This window comes from Myxocyprinus asiaticus, chromosome 35 (assembly GCF_019703515.2).
Source record: "Myxocyprinus asiaticus isolate MX2 ecotype Aquarium Trade chromosome 35, UBuf_Myxa_2, whole genome shotgun sequence".
Lineage (NCBI taxonomy): Eukaryota > Metazoa > Chordata > Actinopteri > Cypriniformes > Catostomidae > Myxocyprinus > Myxocyprinus asiaticus.
The window spans coordinates 9,648,500-9,666,974 of record NC_059378.1 but is presented as its reverse complement, the minus strand read 5'-3'; the positions used below and the strand labels follow the sequence as shown (position 1 = coordinate 9,666,974).

The window sequence follows — 18,475 nt, the reverse complement described above, 5'->3', positions numbered from 1 at the left end:
AATTCCATTGGTTCTCGCATGTCTTGTGATCGATTGTGCCATTCATTCTAATGTTTGGATGTATGTTTTTTGATGGAGAGGAAGATTTTCAGCAATTAAAACCTTCAGTTTCACTCTGTTCCTCACACAGAGTTATCATATGGTTTCAGAAGACTTTAAATGCAGAAGTAGTTGTTTGGAATGATTTTTCAGTTTTTATTATTTTGACTGTACTTGTGTCTATTTGTTACATATTTTATATTGTTGCGATTAGGTTAGGTTTAGGCGTAGGGGTTGGGTTGGTTTGGGTGTTCGAAAATATCTATATAATTGTGTAATGTAATTAAAATTATTGTAATTACATTTACTTGCCTGTTACATGTTTTATATTGTTGATAAGTGGATAGGTTTAGGGATAGGGTTGGGTTAGGGGATCTAAATAAAGTTCCAAATGTAAGTTCGGGAGGAGCTTGTTAATCAAGGCCTGCCAATCACATCCCAACGATATAAAAGCGTCTGCTTTCTTCGCAATGTTGACAAATCTCTTTTTAACTATAAATCTCCACTTTCGCATCCACATTCTTCTTCTTTTGGTTTTAGCTATTTGCATTCTTCATTCATATCGCCACCTACTGGGCTGGGAGGAGAATAAATAGTAAAAAAGTACTTGAAGAATTGATCTGTTTCTCACCCACGCCTATCATATCGCTTCTGAAGATATGGATTTAACCACTGGAGTCCTTCAAAGTTCTGGCCAACATTCACTTGCATTGTATGGACCTACAGAGCTGAGATATTCTTTTAAAATCTTTGTTTGAGTTCAGCAGAAGAAAGAAAGTCATACACATCTGGTATGGCATGAGGGTGAGTCAATGATGAGAGAATTTTCATTTTTGGGTGAACTATCCCTTTAATGCGCTACAGGACCATTTGAACCAGTGAACTCGTAATATCACTTTAATAGTGTAGTGTAACTAAACTAATATATTTTTAAGTAGAATAAAACATATTGCACAAACACATAAATCTGAAGATTGCTGAGCCTGTGAACTAAATGGCAAGGACGTTTTCATGATACAGGCAAAAAGTCCCTACGGTGACATCTTCGTCATGAGACTGCCCTGGCATTCTGTCATGTTTCTGTTTATTTATGGGTTCCTTTAGCTGGTAACTGGTAGAACTGGTAGAAAAGTGCCTACCAAATGAATAAATATAAATGTTTTTGGAGATTGTGATGCTTGATAAACGTATTTTGAGGATCTCTTTCTCTTTGAGGATCTTTTCATTGGTTTTGTGTCATCACCCAGATCTATGCCTTTTTGAAAAGACCAGCATTGTTGGTCACCAGCATATGTTGTGTTTTAGATGCTGGTCCCCAGCATGGGATGCTAGTATGCTTCTTAACTAGCTTAACCAGCAAGACTGCCTTGGTCAACCAGCTTCCCCAGAAAGACCATGCTGGTTGACCAGCCTGGAAATTCATGCCTGTTTAAGCTGGTCGTTTCAGCAGGGTGAGCAAACAGTTATTTTTCTAGCAACAACTGTCTTCACCTGACGCCTGCTTTTGTGCCTCAGGTGTGGTAAGTAGGATTAAATCTCACAGCATCCTCAATGCGATATTGATCCTCAACATGATAAGAGTCCTTGTAAATGGCATTTTGCTGTAGAATACAGAAATTTTCAAATTCTTTGACACAAGTCTTTTTGGATGACTATTTTCTATATGATGCAGGTTAGTTTTAAAAATCTATGTTGCAGGACAGTTTATTTATATATTTGTAAATAAGTATTATTTCTAGGCATTTCCTTTTTCATAGGAAAAAGCAACTAAGTGTCCCTGAGAGTCTCCCTTTTAACTAAATCATGTCGCAATATTCAGAGGAAATATTTTTTCTTGTAGAAATAGTATTTTTTTTTCTTTTTTTTTTTTTTGCAACTTCAGTGCAACTTAGGTTTACACTGAGCTCATAATTATCCGAACCATTAACTTTATGATACTGTATAAGGCTATCAATGATTGGTCCCAAGTTGACAGTTTTCCATAGAAGTGCATCCGCTATTATTGTGAGGCAATTTAAGGTGAATTCAAGTGGAGACTTTTTTTTAACCCCATATTTCTATTAAATGGAGAGAAAAGGCACACATAATTAGAGCACATTCAAAAATGACATGATAAAATTATGAGGGACTACATATGCTTTGTGAGATACAGCTATAAAAAAAAAAAAATCAGTTGGAATATATTGGATGGTGGGGTTAAACTGAGCTGCTTGCTTTACCTGGTTTCCTTTTTCATCAGATAACTGTTAACAGAGAGAGTGCCCTGTGCTCTCGTTATTGTCAGAGGATAAGTATGGGTAATTTAAATCCAGATCCACTGTTCTCTCCACTAATGTGTTTTTGATAAAGGATGCTTGTCAAAATACTGCTGAAAGTCAGTGAGATTTATTAGGGTCTCCATTTGGTGTTAGTGTGTTCAGATATTGTTCTCCTGATTCAGTCAGTCATGCAGGAAGAGAAAATGCTCTTTAGATTTAAAATAATCTGTGGGATTAGTTTCGGCTGTTGTTGTTTAGGGGTATTCTGTTACAAAATGTAAACTTTTTATTTACCTCTCTTTTTTCCTTGCCTTCTGTGTGTGTGTGTGTGTGTTTGGTTGTGTGTTTGGTTGTGAACAGCTTACAAAGAGCAGGAGGACATTGCTACTCAGGGCTGGTTTATTGGGCTGATGTGTGCCGTCGCTCTATTGGTTCTTATCCTTCTCATCGTCTGCTTCATCAAGAGGAGTCGCGGAGGAAAATACCCAGGTAAACTACAGGCAGTTAAAGCTGAAGTGTGACATTTTTGCAGCAATAGTGTCACCAAATTAAAATAATGATTGTTTTCAAAGACGTTTCCCTGTACACTGTCCCCATCTTCCACTGGTTGGACAAACAGATAGTTCCACCCCAAACTCAGGCCATTTGGTTAAGTCAATGTTCCTGTGTCAGGTTGGTCAGGATGCTCTAACAAACAGAGCAATGTTTTGATAGTGCCACAGAGACATTGTGAACAGTACTGGGTTTAATCAGATTATAAAGTAATTATTTACTGTAATCTAATTACTTTATGCACAAAATGTAGTGTGACACATTACATTTTAAATTCCCGTAATCAGATTACAGTTACTAACATTCATTGAAAGTAATTACTTTTTAGTACATTACTTGGGTAACAGATATTTCTAAAAAATATTATTTATGTGTAATACAGTTAAAATGTGAATTCATATGTACTTCTGTTTGCATTTCTGTGACAGCTGAAGGGTGTACAACAATGAACAAGGAGAAAATACAAAACAAAAAATGTTTGTGACAAGTGTTTTAGAAAGTAACTTAAAAGTAAAGTAATTAATAATGTGATTACTTTTTCAGTAAAGCAGTCAGTAAGGTAATCTAATTATAATTTTAGAGAAGTACTTAGTAATTTGTTGTGGATTACTTTATTTAGTAACTTAACCATCACTGATTGTGATAGTGTTAAACTTTTTGGGGGAATCAAAAAATGGCATACTTATAGTTGTCTCTGCATATTAAGCTTGAATAGGAGAAAGTATTGCAACAAAAAAGGTTCACACATCACCTTTAAGTTTGCTTTTCACAGTGAGAACAAGTGATGCTAAAACGAATAAACTGTTCTTGTAAATCAAACTGATTGGATTTCACGATTGGATTCACTGATGCAGCAGATGATTAACTTATGCTAATAATGTTTTGTCTGTTTTTCTTCAGTGAGAGAAAAGAAAGACCTCCCATTAGATCCTGTTGACCATAAAGACCAAGACGGATCATTTGATTATCAGTAAGTCTGCACTATTGATCACTTCTACCATTATAGCGATGAACAGGAAAAAGCTATTCTGGTTCACCGAGAGGGAAAGGGCTTTTAAGTGTTTAAATACACTCAATACTATGATGATGAACCTGTTGATGAATCCCTTTGTTTTACCTGTTACAGGTCCAGAAAATAGCTCTGACCTTGCAGAGGGACATGAGTCTTTTTCATTCTTAACAAAAATAACAACTAACCTCAGCCTGATCTCATGAAAATTACATGACTTTGGCAACATATTTGCAGAATGACATTACATGGATCGCGGCAGTTCCGAGGTGAAACGTCCACTTTGTAGCGATAAAAGCGAGTGAAATTTTCTCCCAAACAGATGAGGTTTTAAAGTTTAATGCTGTATCAAGTTTTAAATCAACAACATCTACCTCCTTACCCTAAATCTTTAACCTAAACCTAAAAGATAGCATAACAAAACAAATGTGAGAGGAAAAATGCAGTTGCTGAAGCAACCACGATATTTTGTGGCGCTTCTATGATACTTTTGGCTCACATTCTGGATCCGTATGCTTAAGTTGAGCTACCACGCTACTTGATCGTGCCTAAATGAGTTTGTAAATGTAGTTGGCTATGTAATGCCAATGTAAAAATGTATCGCCTTACAAGTCATGCGCTGTTGTAAAAGTGCTTAGATGTCATAATATAGCATTGTGTGAGGAACAGAGAGAAAAGTAAGTGTTAATGAACAAATAATCGTCCATTTTACTCGTGATTTGTGTGAAAATGAATAAAGGTCATTGTTGTTGTAGTGCCTCTTCTGTTCATTTCACCAGGAAACAGCCATTATACATACAATGAGCCACGTAAAAATCATTAGTGCCTGTTCTGTTAATTTCCCCAGTTAACATACGTTATACATACAACAAGCCACGTAAAAATCATTAGTGCCTCTTCTGTTAATTTCCCCAGGAAACAGACGTTATACATACAACGAGCCATGTAAAAATCATCAGTGCCTCTTCTGTTCATTTCACCAGGAAACAGACATTATTCATACAATGCGCCACATAAAAATCATTTTGCAAATGTAGGTATAGTAATGTGTTTTTGTGAGACCAGGTTGACTAACCTTGTAAACCAAAACAAATGCTAAATAACAAGCTCCATAAACCAACCTGAATGCTTTTCAGGAAAACATTTTAGATGAGGCTGTAATTTTCCTCAAGCACAAAGTAAGCTGTCAGTACTCTGGCCAGCAGTTGGCTAAAAAGCAAAACATCAGATTCTCAGGAAACTGTGGTTGCCTTGCTGTTAAAGAATATCCAGTGTGCGCCTTATGATTCAAGAAAAGCAATCATGGCTACTGTAAATGTGTCCTCCGTGTACAGTTCTACCTCTGCTCTCTAAACCAGACAGATCTCCACTTCAAGTCCCAAAGTGTGATAAAGCCTCATCCTATGTCTGATCGGATGTGTAAGGGAGAAATCAGCGTGCAACTCTGCAGTTTTTCAACCTGTCATTTGGCAAATATGACAGATCGTCTTTTGAGCGTCCTTCCAAGTTGTTGTATAACCCACATCTTTCATGATGGTGTGAATATTGCAACCTAGTCACAGAGTAAAGAAAATTATAAGTGGAAGCTTCAGGAAACACATCACATTTACAAATGACAAATTAAATTATAAGTGTGCACAGATAGGTCTAGTTTGCTAAAGCAAATAAGTGTCATGTTACCTACTGTACGCAGTGTTGAAGAAGCAGCGACACTTCTAACTTAGCTGTTCGAATAATACTGTTGCTTGTCCAATAAAAATCTACTTTTTCCAAGTAGTTTCAGTGTAGTGTGAAAAACCAGATATTCCTCAAATTTCTAACAATTATATAATTAAAAAAATATAGCTTACTTAAGCTTAAATGTAGCTACTTTTTGTTAGTAACTTGTAGTGTTGCCAAAAATCTAGCCTGCTACTTTTTCAAAAGGGTAGCTTGACTGTAGTTTAAAGGGATAATTCTCCCAAAAATGAAAGTTCTGTCATCATTTACTCACCCTCATGCTGTTTCAAACACAAATGTCTTTCTTCTGTGGAACACAAAAGGAGATGTTAGGCACCATTTACTTTCATTGTAAGTAAAAAGATGCAATGAAAGTGAATGGTGACTGAGGCTAACATTCTGCTAACATTCTTTCACGGAAGAAAGAAAGCCATTCAGGTATGAAACAACATGAGGGTGAGTAAATGTTGACAGAATTTTCACTTTTTGGAGAACTATCCCTTTAAATACTTTAAGTAGCCTGTTTTGTAACAAGCATCTCCAACACTGCCTATGTTAACATTCAACGTGTCTGTACATTTGATCAAAACATCGTTTTATGTTTTCGGTTAATCCTCTTAACCACTGAATAAAAAACATGCTTTAACAAGTTTGCCAACTAGCATTTGAACAAAACTACTCGTCATGTCACGACAGTCTTCCATCAGTTTAACAGCTGTGTGATATTAAGTGGTGTGCTTTAAACCTAATGCAAACTCTTTTTAGCAAACACCACAGATGTGCTAATGCTAGCAATGCTAAGTTATGCTAAGCCCTCCCTCTTCACTTAACAGTGGCTCTAGCGCTAACTTCTCTCTCCATGTAACATGTGAATGATGTGGTCAACTCCATCTTCATGAACCCCTTTCTTTCCTCTCCTCTTTCAAATTGGCGGCTGGGTTGTTAAGGAACGAGAACAGGTATTTGGTTTCAGCACATCATCTGAGCCTGAGCATGTCATTGGATACATTGTGGATGACAGATCAGGGACTAAAGCTGCTGCCTAAATAGTGATCATGCTCTTCAAAGGTGTTAAACTCTTGGTCCTTCATTTTTTGGACATAACCCAGCAGTTGTGTGAGTAAATATTGCACTGGGTCTTAACCAGTCACAGCACAACAAGTTAGCCGCAACAAGTAGTCTGTCCATATTAAAAGTGAAAATGCTGTACGAGGTCACACAATAGCTGGGTTTCCATCAAAATGTTTTGCATTTTTAAAGCACATTTCTAAAAATTAGACTAAAGAAAATGCTAAATATCGCATGTTCCTGTGAACTGTAAATGCGCATTATTTTGAGGGAAACCGCCTTTTTTCATGGAGCAGCTGAGCAACCTCTTTGCTTCTGGGAGAGATACATTGCTGTAATTAAGCAACTGTACATTATTAAATGCTGCCAGACGTCACAGAATAAGTGCAATAGCTCAAATGGCTATTCCCATTCGCCGACAGCCTCCACATACCTGGGACACCTGCGTTCAAAACAGTTCTGGTGGATTGTAAGGACCCACTTTATTGACGATCTGTGGGTGAAGCATTTTTGACTAACCAGGACTACGTTTGAAGAATTGTGTGCCATGGTCGGGGCTTTTGTTGAGCCAGTCACGTAAAACTCTCGCACACCTATACCATTCAACGAGTGCATTGCCATCGCAAATGGTCATGACACATCATCGTTCATGCGAATAAGATGTTTCCACTTTAGTGCGCATTTTAACTAATGCGAAACTCTAGAAAATCCACCTCCTCCTAGCGCATTCAATTTTATGCGAATTTTGAGAGTTTACTCTCATGTCAAGCGTTTCCATTCAGGATTTCTTACACGCATTTTCAAAATTTGCAGAAAAATTGTTGGATGGAAACACAGCTAATCATAGCCAATCAGAACATACTTGATTATTAAAGAGCCTATGAAATCAAAATTACAGTTTTGTGGCTTTTAGTCCATGTATGTTTGTTAGCTAGCTAGAGTACTCATAAAGACCAAAATTTACTTTTTTTTTTTTTTACAAATATGCACATTTAAACTTTACAGTTTTTCTCTCATGGAAAAATAAAATAAAATAAATAAATAAATATAGATGGCATCTTGCACTATGCAGATTTTTGTCCAATTAAATGCTCTGTAGAATGAGAATGTCCCTCCCCCAAATACCACCTGCATCTGAGTAGCAATTAGCAAATCAAGTTCATGGCTGTGAAGTAATCAAAGCCTATTGGCTATTTTAAAAAAAAAGAAAAAGGGGTCAACTTTATGCAAATGAGGAGCAAAAAACACCAGACAACAATAACTGTGAGCTGAAGGCAGTGACGTCTGTCGTAAGTGTTTCAAAATCTGCCGAAAGTGATGGAGATTCTGGTGGACTCAGTCAAATCATTACATATTTCTATATTAATTCAGATTTCATTAGCAGTTTGCATGCTTTCATTTTTGACTAGGCTGTAGCTGGGTTAAAGGAATATTTCAGATTCAATACAAGTTAAGCTCAATCAACAGCATTTGTGGCATAATGTTGATTACCACAAAAAATGAATTTTGACCTGTCTCTCCTGTTTCAAAAGTATAGCCACAAGATGTAAACAGTATGCATATTAACATGTTTTTAGTGTGATAAAATTGCTTGCTAACCTTTTCTGTGTATAAGTTTCCCTTATACAAATCAAGTATTCTTGCAAGCCCCTATGGCAAATTTGCCACTCATTATTTTAACATGGAAATTAGCTTTGCGGCAACTCTTCATTGTTGCCACAGGTTTGCCATAGAAGTGTTTGCCAGTAGTGGCAAATTTTCCGTTGTTGCCAAAGGTTTTCTGCAGGTCCACCACTACCATTGAAGAGCTGCAAACTTCTGGCAATAATTTGCGGCAAATTACAAGCTAATTTTCATGTGAAAATAGAGAGCTGCAAAATTGTGGCAAAAAAATTGTAACTCTAGATTTCTGTAAGGGTTTATACAGTAACTTTGTTACAATGATGACGTAACGCCGTAAACCCTGTTATCCCGGTAACTTTCACACAATGTCCATGCAACGATACACAGAAGCAGAGGTGATGCAGCGCAACGAGCCACAATTTGAGTGTCTCTTGAGATTCCAATGGGAGTCCTTGTTACACTTTTTCAATTCATAGTGTTTGGGCAGTTGCTAAAAGCACACGGGCGACCCATAACTGCTGCAGCTGGCGACTAAACACTAGAACTGTGCTGACACAATCATACTGTAATCAATATATCACAATACTTTTTCTCATGATATTGTATTGATACTTTTTTCTTGCTGACACATTGAGTCTCTCTTAAGTGTTTGACACAGTTTCAATCACAATCAAATTATGATATTGCAATGCATATCGTATTGTGGTTGCCAATACCCAGCCCTGCTAAACACTTTAGGTGTGTGACACTGTTGCTCTCGCAAGAGCAATATCCACAAATATTACGTCAGTGATAAATAACTAACCGCCTAGAACAGTAGTCTGCTGCAAAAACAACTTTACGGCTCAAAGAATACAAGACGAATACAGAAGAATTCATTTAAGTGCTTTTATAAATTAAAAGCTTCACATTTCTGCCTTTAAACCCACCAAAAATTGGACCCATTCATTTCCATTCTAATGCCTTACTGTAACCTTGATTTTTGAAGAAAAGGAGGGACGACTTGAAATAATTTTTTGTGGTAATCAACATTATGCCACGAATGTTGTCAATTGAGCTTAACTTGTATTGAACCTGTAATATTCCTTTAACGAAAGTGTAATAAATCCACTCAGTATACATATACTTTGGGCATTCAGAAATATAGTTTGCATGCTTCCAACAGTGATTGTCCATATATACGATTGAGCAGATTTCTTCCGCGCCAATGGACATTTCAACACATTAAAATGGAAGAGAGAGAGCTTTTATCGCTTGTTGCTTTATCGCATCTCGGCTTGTTAGGTTACAGCGTAACTGCTGTAAACATTAAGTGTACCACTTAAAACAATACGCATCCTCTCTATTAAGGTCCATAAAAAGCCAAACATCTCTGAGAGTAAAGTGGAACACATATTAACTGATTTGACCTGAAATAACATGTAAAGTACTGGACCTTTTTATTCCCCCTAAATATTATTTTGTGCACATCCAATAAAAACATAATCACGATTGTTCTCATTTTAAAAGGCCAATTCTGTGATGTCAGGGTTTTATTAATTCCTCAGGAGTTGCAAAGGGATCAAGGTTTTTCCTCACAAGTTTAACACCCTTGAAATGCTGTTCAATGGAAATCGCAGTATATTCAATAATAGTTAACCATCCTCAAATGCACAAATATTTTCTTGCATGTAACACAGAAATTATTCTTCTTGGTTAAGAAGAAACCCAGTTGAACTACAAGTATGCATGCAAGGACTGGACTAGCAAAATGTTGGATTTTATTCTCAGTTCATTGAGTTTACAATACCTTTTGGCATTCTTATTCTAAATGCATTTCCAACAACCTGAGAAAAGACAATTCTGCTGCAGATTAGAACCCTTCGATGTTTGCCAGTAATCTATGTTAAATTAAAGTTTCAATAGGATGTCTCATTTAGAACATCAACAAACAAAAATTTGTAACAGATTGAGTGCTCGAGGATGTTTACAAATTTAGATCCTCAATGCATCATTTTCTTTCTCCTCTTTGTTTTTCTTTTCTTAATGCCTCTTTGATTAAATAAATGTTTTGTTTTATTCATAATTTTCTTTCTCACCCTTTCTCCCTTCAACGTTTGTTATTCTCGGGTGTTTTCCATTCCTGTTGTTCCACTGAAGGTCCCTTGAAAGGGAAAGGTATGAAACCGAGGCTCTATTTTCACCTGGCTTTGGACTTCTTAATTATGAACTAAAGCAATTATTGCTTTATGTGTATGATCTTAATCGATTAATACATGTCCTTGCCATTTGGTATTGTAATCGATTGACATAAATAAGGTACATTTACAGTATGATTAACTCCTAGACCCACGAGACACACTAATTCTGTTTATTTTCCTGTCACCTGTCATTTTAACATTAATTATAATGTGATTTGATTTTGCCACAATATTTCAATTTAGTCTTGTAGTGAATTTAGTAACTTAACTTATATACTACTTGGGCCCTATTTTAAGAGTGCTAGTTTGGTTTTTTGTTTTTGGTATTATTGTGCAAGTATGCGCTAAGTCTAGACGCAAGCGAGTTTGGCAAAATTGTGCATGCAAAACGCTAATGGGCTGGGTCAAGTGCAATTAAATTAGGAGCTTCTTCTCCGTTTATTGCATCGTCTGCATCCTATTATATAGTCCATTGCCTGTCAATAACAAGCAATATAAACAAAGACAACATATTTATAAGAAGTTGGTAGTGTAAATGGACTAAGCAATGAATTAGAAGAATTAAAATACGGACTTGCATTCTTTTGTGGATTAACTGCATCCTTGTTGAATGTCAGGCATATTTCTATGAAAGTGACACGCTCCTATTATATGCGTGGGAAAGTGGTTCTCGTCAGGATTTGGATGAAGGCTCCGTTAAATTGTATGTATGAATGCACAAATCATGGCTAGTATTAACAGTGATTGTATTGGTCTTTCAGGTTAGGCTGTGGATTGAGGGATTTTGGCACGCACTTCACTTCTATCGGTCAATTTTGATTTTGAAAAAATACATTAATTTATTGAAACATGAAAAAAGTAAACCAAAAATATTTCTAAATTCAAATTACACTTGAAACTAAACAAAAATATAATCAAAATAACATAAAAAAAATAATAATACCAAATCCAAATATGTTACCCTCTCCAATGTCTCCCACTGGCAACAGGTGGAAAAATACCAATATAAATTAGATCATAATTACAAGCCTAAATATAATAATAATAATAATAATAATAATAATAATAATAATAATAATTGAAAAAATAAACCATGACCTCTAGAAAGTTTAACACAAATTTTCAAAGTTTGGACATTAACTATATTACCACCTGCTGGTGGAATCTGCAAACTGCAAATGCAGGAACTGATTTTAGACTTTGTGCTGAGATTAGACGTGCTTCTCAAACATCTTAGCGCAATGACCTATTTCTCTGGAAATTAGCAAATTGCACTTAGAGCCACTTCATTTACATACAATACACCTCCAGTTTGCGCGCATACACCCACGGACAGTGCAAACACTCTCACCTACGCCCATTTGCGCTTTATGCTGGCATGAAAATTGTGCTTAGAATTAGTGCTCTCATGAAAATTGGATAAGGCGTAGCGCTGCATTAAGCATGGTTAAGAAAAAAAGGCCATTTTCTTAACACTAAAAAGCCATTACAAGCTTATTATGATGTGATCATATAATCTTCATAAAATTATGTAAAAGGTGAACTACAGGTTTGGAGGATTTTCAGTTGTAGAACTCTTCGAGGTGAAAATAAGGTGATACTATGAGTGTGAGGATTGATCAATTAAGTAAAAACAAATTATAGTTCCTGTTTGGTCGGATAGTGCAAGATTTACTGAATGCTCCTTTTTGAAAAAAATAATAATAATTATATATATATATATATATATATATATATATATATATATATATATATATAGCTGTATATAACTGACATGATTTCCAAGTTGCCATGGCGCATGCAGAGAACCATGTCATCTGGTAATATACTTTTTATGAGTAATCTAAACATTTTTATGACACAGAAATGCTTCTTGTTTATAGAGAGGATATATGCAGTTAGTAAAAGCATTTTTATGATCCATAGAGATGGGTGATATTGTGGAGCCTGGTTGTAAACCATGTTTTGTGAGGGGATACAGTAGTTCATTTATAACATTTCCATTTAACAGCCTACCTGCTGTAGGTCAGTTTACAACGAGGTCCATAGATATTACATTAAACAAAGATAGACCTCCACTCTATAATAGAATTTTAAGATCTGAAAAGTGTTGCTTTCTTTTTTGTTATTTCCTGGTGCTTCACCAATTAATGTAGAACAGTGCATGACAAAATTACCCCCCAGCAGAGGTCCATTACAGTACCAGAAGCATGTGATAGGGCATGCACAGGACAGGAGCTGAAAGATGCATAATTTATAGACATGATTTAATACAGAGAGTGTAAATAGCAAAGTGTTTGTCATCTTCTTTGGTCATAAATGTATTGTGGTTATTTCACCTTGAGATTTCTCTTTTCTCCTTGGTATTGTTCAAAAGTGTCTTTTTAGATGTTTTTCACAGCAAGGATCAGTTAGAATATTTTATGCTATTTAGGATATGGAAGAAAATGCAAAACTGTCAAGTACAACCTCGAAAAAACTCATTATATTTCAATGTCTGATAAAATCGGAATTTTACATTTTGATATTCTTTGCCATGTTTCTCCCTTATCGGATACCCAAAAGCATGAGGGGACTTAAGGTGGGAAGAATTTCTAATTTCGCTCCATCCAGCTGTTTTCGAACACAAGAATATGTCCTGTGTGAACGCCCCCTAAGAAACGTATTCTGATTGGGTCTGGTTGACCCTTATCCAGCCATTTTAAATGGGGACCGATTAGTTAACTAGACGTTCAGGCAATCCACCAACTACAAAATTTTGAAAATATATGACTTTTTCTTTTTTATCTTCCCCCCAACAGTAGCGATGAGGACAACAAGCCATTGCAGGGTAGCCAAACCTCCTTGGATGGGAACGTAAAAGAGAGTGATGACAGTCTGGTAGACTATGGTGAAGGAGGAGATGGTCAGTTCAATGAGGATGGCTCCTTCATTGGCCAATACACAGTTAAGAAGGACAAGGAGGAGACGGAGGGAAACGAAAGCTCAGAGGCCACATCGCCTGTCAATGCCATCTACTCTCTGGCATAGCACCCTGGCCAAGGGACGGCACCCCCAGCAGGCCGGAGGGTGGCACTACAAGCATACAAATAAATATATATTCAGAGAGAATTATTAAAAAGTATTCACATTAAAAGCACTGGAGTGCATGATCCTTCTGAACAAGGGATGGGAGGGAAAAAACAAATGCAGGTGAGCCGGCTGTTGTTTGGAAACTGTTAAAGAGCCTGTGTTTGAGGAATTCAGAGTATCACCTGGGTCCCCATGCCCCACACAGACTTTAGTGTTTCTTTAGGGCCATGGGGTGGAAATGTGGGAATTTCAAGCTTTTTGTGTGGCTTATGCTCTTCTTTTTTATTTTGAAAATCTTTAATTGGCCCGTCCCTCCAACTCATTGTAGCTAGCATCAAAGAAAAGGAGATACAAGCACCAGTCCTGTGACATATCAACTGTGGGTCGACTCAACTGCAGAATGTCGGCAAATACGTTTATCATATTGATATTTCCGCAGTGAATGATCCAGCAGATAGATGCGTCCAAAAACATGAATTCTGTATAGAGTGCTGGCACAGCTTGCTGTGCAATATAAAACTATGCACTAGGTATTATCACATCTTGCTTTTGGGTTGAAATTGGACTTTATAATCTCATGTTTTTGTTTATTTTGACTTTGCAAAAAACAAAACCTGTGGTCCTTGAAAAGATCTATACTATAACTGAACGGATATCATGCTTTTATTTTCACTGGCTGCAACTATAAAATGCCACTATTGCCACCAATATTTATAGGCTGAGGTTAGAGGGCGTCACTTGTAAATAATGAAACAAATACATCATTTTGAAGCATGGTAGTATTTTAGTGCACAGGACAATGGAGAGGTTGTACTAAGAAGAGCCGCAAGGATATATACATTTTTTGTTAAACTTATATCATTTGTTTCTCATTAATTTTTTACACTCTTTTTTTAATCTGCTTTGTTAAGATCTTGGTGTCAGAATACATTTATTCAGGGAGTCTAAAAAAGTTTGGGGTGCATCAACACATTGGTGGATTGTCATTTAAGGGTATTGAGGTAGTATAAGTATCCATAACTCAATATAGAGTATCAGCCATAAGCACCGAACTAAGAACTAAGCATTTGGGAATCATTCACTGTTAGTATACAGTTGTCAAAAGAAAAAAAAAATAGAAAGAATGAAAGAAAGACTCAATACAAGGAGATAGCCCCTTAGAGTTTCACTACTCAATCATCCCAGAAGTAAATATTGTAGCTACAAAATGCAGTGCAGAGAAGTGTACATATTTGATATTATATATGTTTGTAACTGGCAACTCCAGCTAAGGGGTTTATCTAGTGTTGCATTCTCTTTCTTTGGAGCGTGGCTGAGACACTGCCCTAAAAACATGCCACTGTAACTCTAGTGCCACTCAAGGTGGTAGGTTGTTTTATAGCTTGTGCTCTCACACTACCACCATTACTTTTTTCTGCACTACATACATTCTCTCTCAAGTTCACTCTGTGGGGTCTAAAAGTCTGCGATCACACTGAAAATCTGGAGGTTTTGCCCTTTGCTTTAAACCTGGAAAAAAAAAAAAAAAATGGGGATGTAGAACACTATTTCAAGTCACTAATCAAATATAAGCAAATTTGGAACATTGTCAAATCATGCTGTGATAACGGATCATCAGGTTTTCATGTTAATTAATGTTCATTTTTCAATTCAGCTTTTCACTCAAATCACTATGCTGATAATTTAATTTATAATGAAACATTTTGTATTCAATTAGAAAAAGAAGCAAACTAATGGTCTCAGACTTTTGGATCCCACACTATTTATAGATTTTATTTGTAAAAAATAATAGGGACTAATATATTTATAATTTATTGATGACTGCACATCCAAATGCAACAGCTAATTTGATATGAGGTACTCAGCTGTGATTTTAGCACATTGTGAAAGCTTCTCTGCGTAATGTAGGATAAAAAACTTCAGAGATCAAGCTATATTAGGACCATATTTGTGGCCATGTAAAATTATTCAATTTGATATCACTATGAAAGGGGGTATGTCTTATTTGTTAATTGTGCTGCTCTTTTTAGTATTAATGTTGTTGTTGTATCACAGCTATTGTGTTAATATATTAGAATGTATTTAATGTAACTTTTACATAACAAAAATGGAAAAGTTATGTATTTATTTTTCTCGAATAGGGCCTCAATCTTTTAATCACCTATGTAGTCATCAGTTTCCTTTTTTGTTTTTTTGCAGGTTTACTGTATTACAGTAAAGTATCTGAATCCATAATGATTCATAATAAAAAAGCTTTTGGTGCATCCCAAAATGGAAGACTCCATGCACAGGTTTGGATTTGAATTCAGCCAAATGGGTGGCTTAGCTGTTGCCTTTGGTATTTGAAAGAGACTTGTTTTTATGTCTTGCCATTTTTATTGGATTCGAGGTGACATATTGAACCTTCTTAAACGATTTTCCCTAATGTCCTTATTTGAAAGCACCATTATTGATTATGTAAATAGCAAATGCTGTAGAATTGTACCATTGTAGCATTCTGCACAAACCTACTGAGGAGAAACCTTTTTGTAAACAACATTTGAATTGTGTTACGCAAAAGAAATGTTTTATCATTTCCTGTTCATGTATTACTGCACGACTAGGCCCAGCTGACTGCTCTTTGAAAGGGCTGAATATCAGGTCGTAACGTCCTGATAGGGCTGTGATGTCTTATACAATGCCTTCACATTAATGTAATATGTGTTTATGAAGTTCATCGGGCCACACTGTTGACCGTTCCATCAATTCTGCTTTCTCCAATACCTCAAAGCAATACTATCCTCGTTTGCCTTTTTGCTATTCTGTTTACTGCACAGTAGGCCTAGTCTACCAGTTTTTTCGAGTTCATATAGTGATTTACATACAAAGACAACTCTTTAGATCACACATTCTAGTGTGCTCACAGACTGTAGCTTTGTGAGTGTCGCAGCGTAACATCAAGGCTATTCAGAGATGGAATTTCAAAGTTGGCTTGAACCCATTTCACCCCACCTTGCCTTGAACTTCTGCAGCCACTTTTAACATCTGCACAGATTGTTGTCCCTGTACCAGTTGTGGTGGACTGGCAAAGTTAATTAAATATATACTACTATATATTTGTTGGTTGGTATGTTGCTTACTCTGTCTTTCTCCCAATGTCAGATCATTGTGTACTTATTAACTGGCAACATATTTTCGTTACCGTAAAACAAGATTGATGATAATTTCCACAACGGACCCCATGTCAAATTTTATTTTATTTTAAATACAGCAAAAATGCCTATGGTGGTTTGCTGGTTATTATTATTATGTCCAGGATAAGTTAATATATTGTGTTTTTCAGCCACTTGTGCATCAAAGCAGCTTTTATAAATTGCATATCATGCAGGTTAACAGTGTTTTTCTGTAAATCTGGCCATAGAAATATGGCCAATCATTATGTTCACCATGTATGCGTGTATGATGAGATGCTGCAACTTAATCTGCTCAAGACGCCTTTCTTTCAATTAAAGCTGTCATTTTCTCAACCTTCTGATCTGTCCTTGCCTCATTACTGCATTTACTCTTGTTGTGCTTTTGATAAACTTATCAAAACCTGCAACTTTGTTTTGAAAATTTTTCACATTCTTACTGACTCTTATGTATAGTCTTCAAACATTTGTGACCACATTAAAAATCTTGGAATGAAAATCGAATAAAAAAAACTTTCTGAGGGTGTTTTGTTTTTAAGATTTCCTGTTTCAGTGGCATACCCAAAATGAAAGGCTTATAACTCGACATGAAAAAAACAAACAGAAAAAGCAAAAACAAGGAGGGTCTGCCTAAGAAACTGCTGAAAAACCACAAATAACTTGAGCTAAATTGTGCTTTTTTCCCCTAATTTTTCTGATTTTACATTATATATCTCTGGGTGTAAATAAGTTGGCTCCGAAAAACTGCTTTTGTTTTGTTACTGTACTGAGAAAAATTTTGTGTTGATATGACAAAGCAATCAAAAGTTATAGCATTACAAATATAATTTATCCTAGTGTACAAAAACATCTCAAAGTATCCAAAAGTCTCTCCAAACAAAGAAAACATAATAATTGTACAAAAGAACTAATTACACATAAAACACAATGACTAAAGGTTTGCTTAGCATAGAGACATGATTTTAGGAATGAGATTTCACAGAACGAGTGCCTTTTGACTCAATGAGTCTGAATCATTGAGTTTGTGTCATTTACTTAGCGCCATCTCCTGGTGGCCATATGTAACATTGTTCTTCGTGTGGATTATCTGATGATCTATCTTCAAATTACCTTGCATGTGGGCTCGTTTGAAAAATAATCACCTCCTCTAAGTAATGGTATGTGGTATTTTATGATCGGTTTATTTTTCATGCAGTTATTAGCGAAAACGCAGCATATAAGCAACACCAACATAAATGTCAGACATATACTAAGCTATTACTCGCTATATTTTTTATCTGTGATTAAAACAAATGGGCCGGTTGGATTTTACTCTTTGAGAACTTTCCAACAACAGATGACACATGATTATTTGATGAGCTTGATGTTTTTACTGATTACAATAACATGTACAATGCACATTTTTTCATAAATTATCAAAACAGAACACTTCTGATTTGTCTGCAAATTTGGAAGCACCTGTTCAGATTAGGTCATAATGCCTACATGCATTGTAAAGTTAAGATTTTAAGCTTTCAAACGATACCTATTTTGTGTTGGTCATGAATGTAGTTATTAATATTTTGACAATTTTTTTCTTGCGGGTCCGCCAGCAGAAAATCTGGAAACTAATTTTTTTTTTCTTTTTTTTTTTTTAAAGATAAAATTTTGAAAAAGTGTAAACAATGACATTAAATTTGTAACAGTAAGAAATTCTAAAATTAATCTTAATGTTTCAATTCAACTTGTCACCCAAATGTTTATGCTGGTAATAGTATTTGTAAATGTTGAATTCAAAAATGTTTA

The 18,475-nt window shown here is 35.8% G+C and overlaps 1 protein-coding gene across 14 annotated transcripts in view; it reads left to right on the top strand.

Annotated features, from left to right (window-relative positions):
• The window catches only part of nfasca (neurofascin homolog (chicken) a), a 122,070-nt gene extending 105,039 nt beyond the window's left edge, over positions 1-17,031 (top strand). For 12 of the 14 annotated variants that reach the window (XM_051673219.1, XM_051673210.1, XM_051673216.1 and 9 more), the window contains 3 exons: positions 2,658-2,786; positions 3,750-3,819; positions 13,250-17,031. In XM_051673219.1, coding sequence (XP_051529179.1) covers positions 2,658-2,786; positions 3,750-3,819; positions 13,250-13,478 — 428 coding nt within the window. In that variant the 3' untranslated portion in view covers positions 13,479-17,031. Of the gene's footprint in view, positions 1-2,657; positions 2,787-3,749; positions 3,820-3,975; positions 5,787-6,524; positions 6,537-10,407; positions 10,426-13,249 lie in introns of those variants that run through there. The other 2 variants (XM_051673218.1, XM_051673212.1) reach the window with 2 other exon arrangements.
• Positions 17,032-18,475: the final 1,444 nt, after the last annotated feature.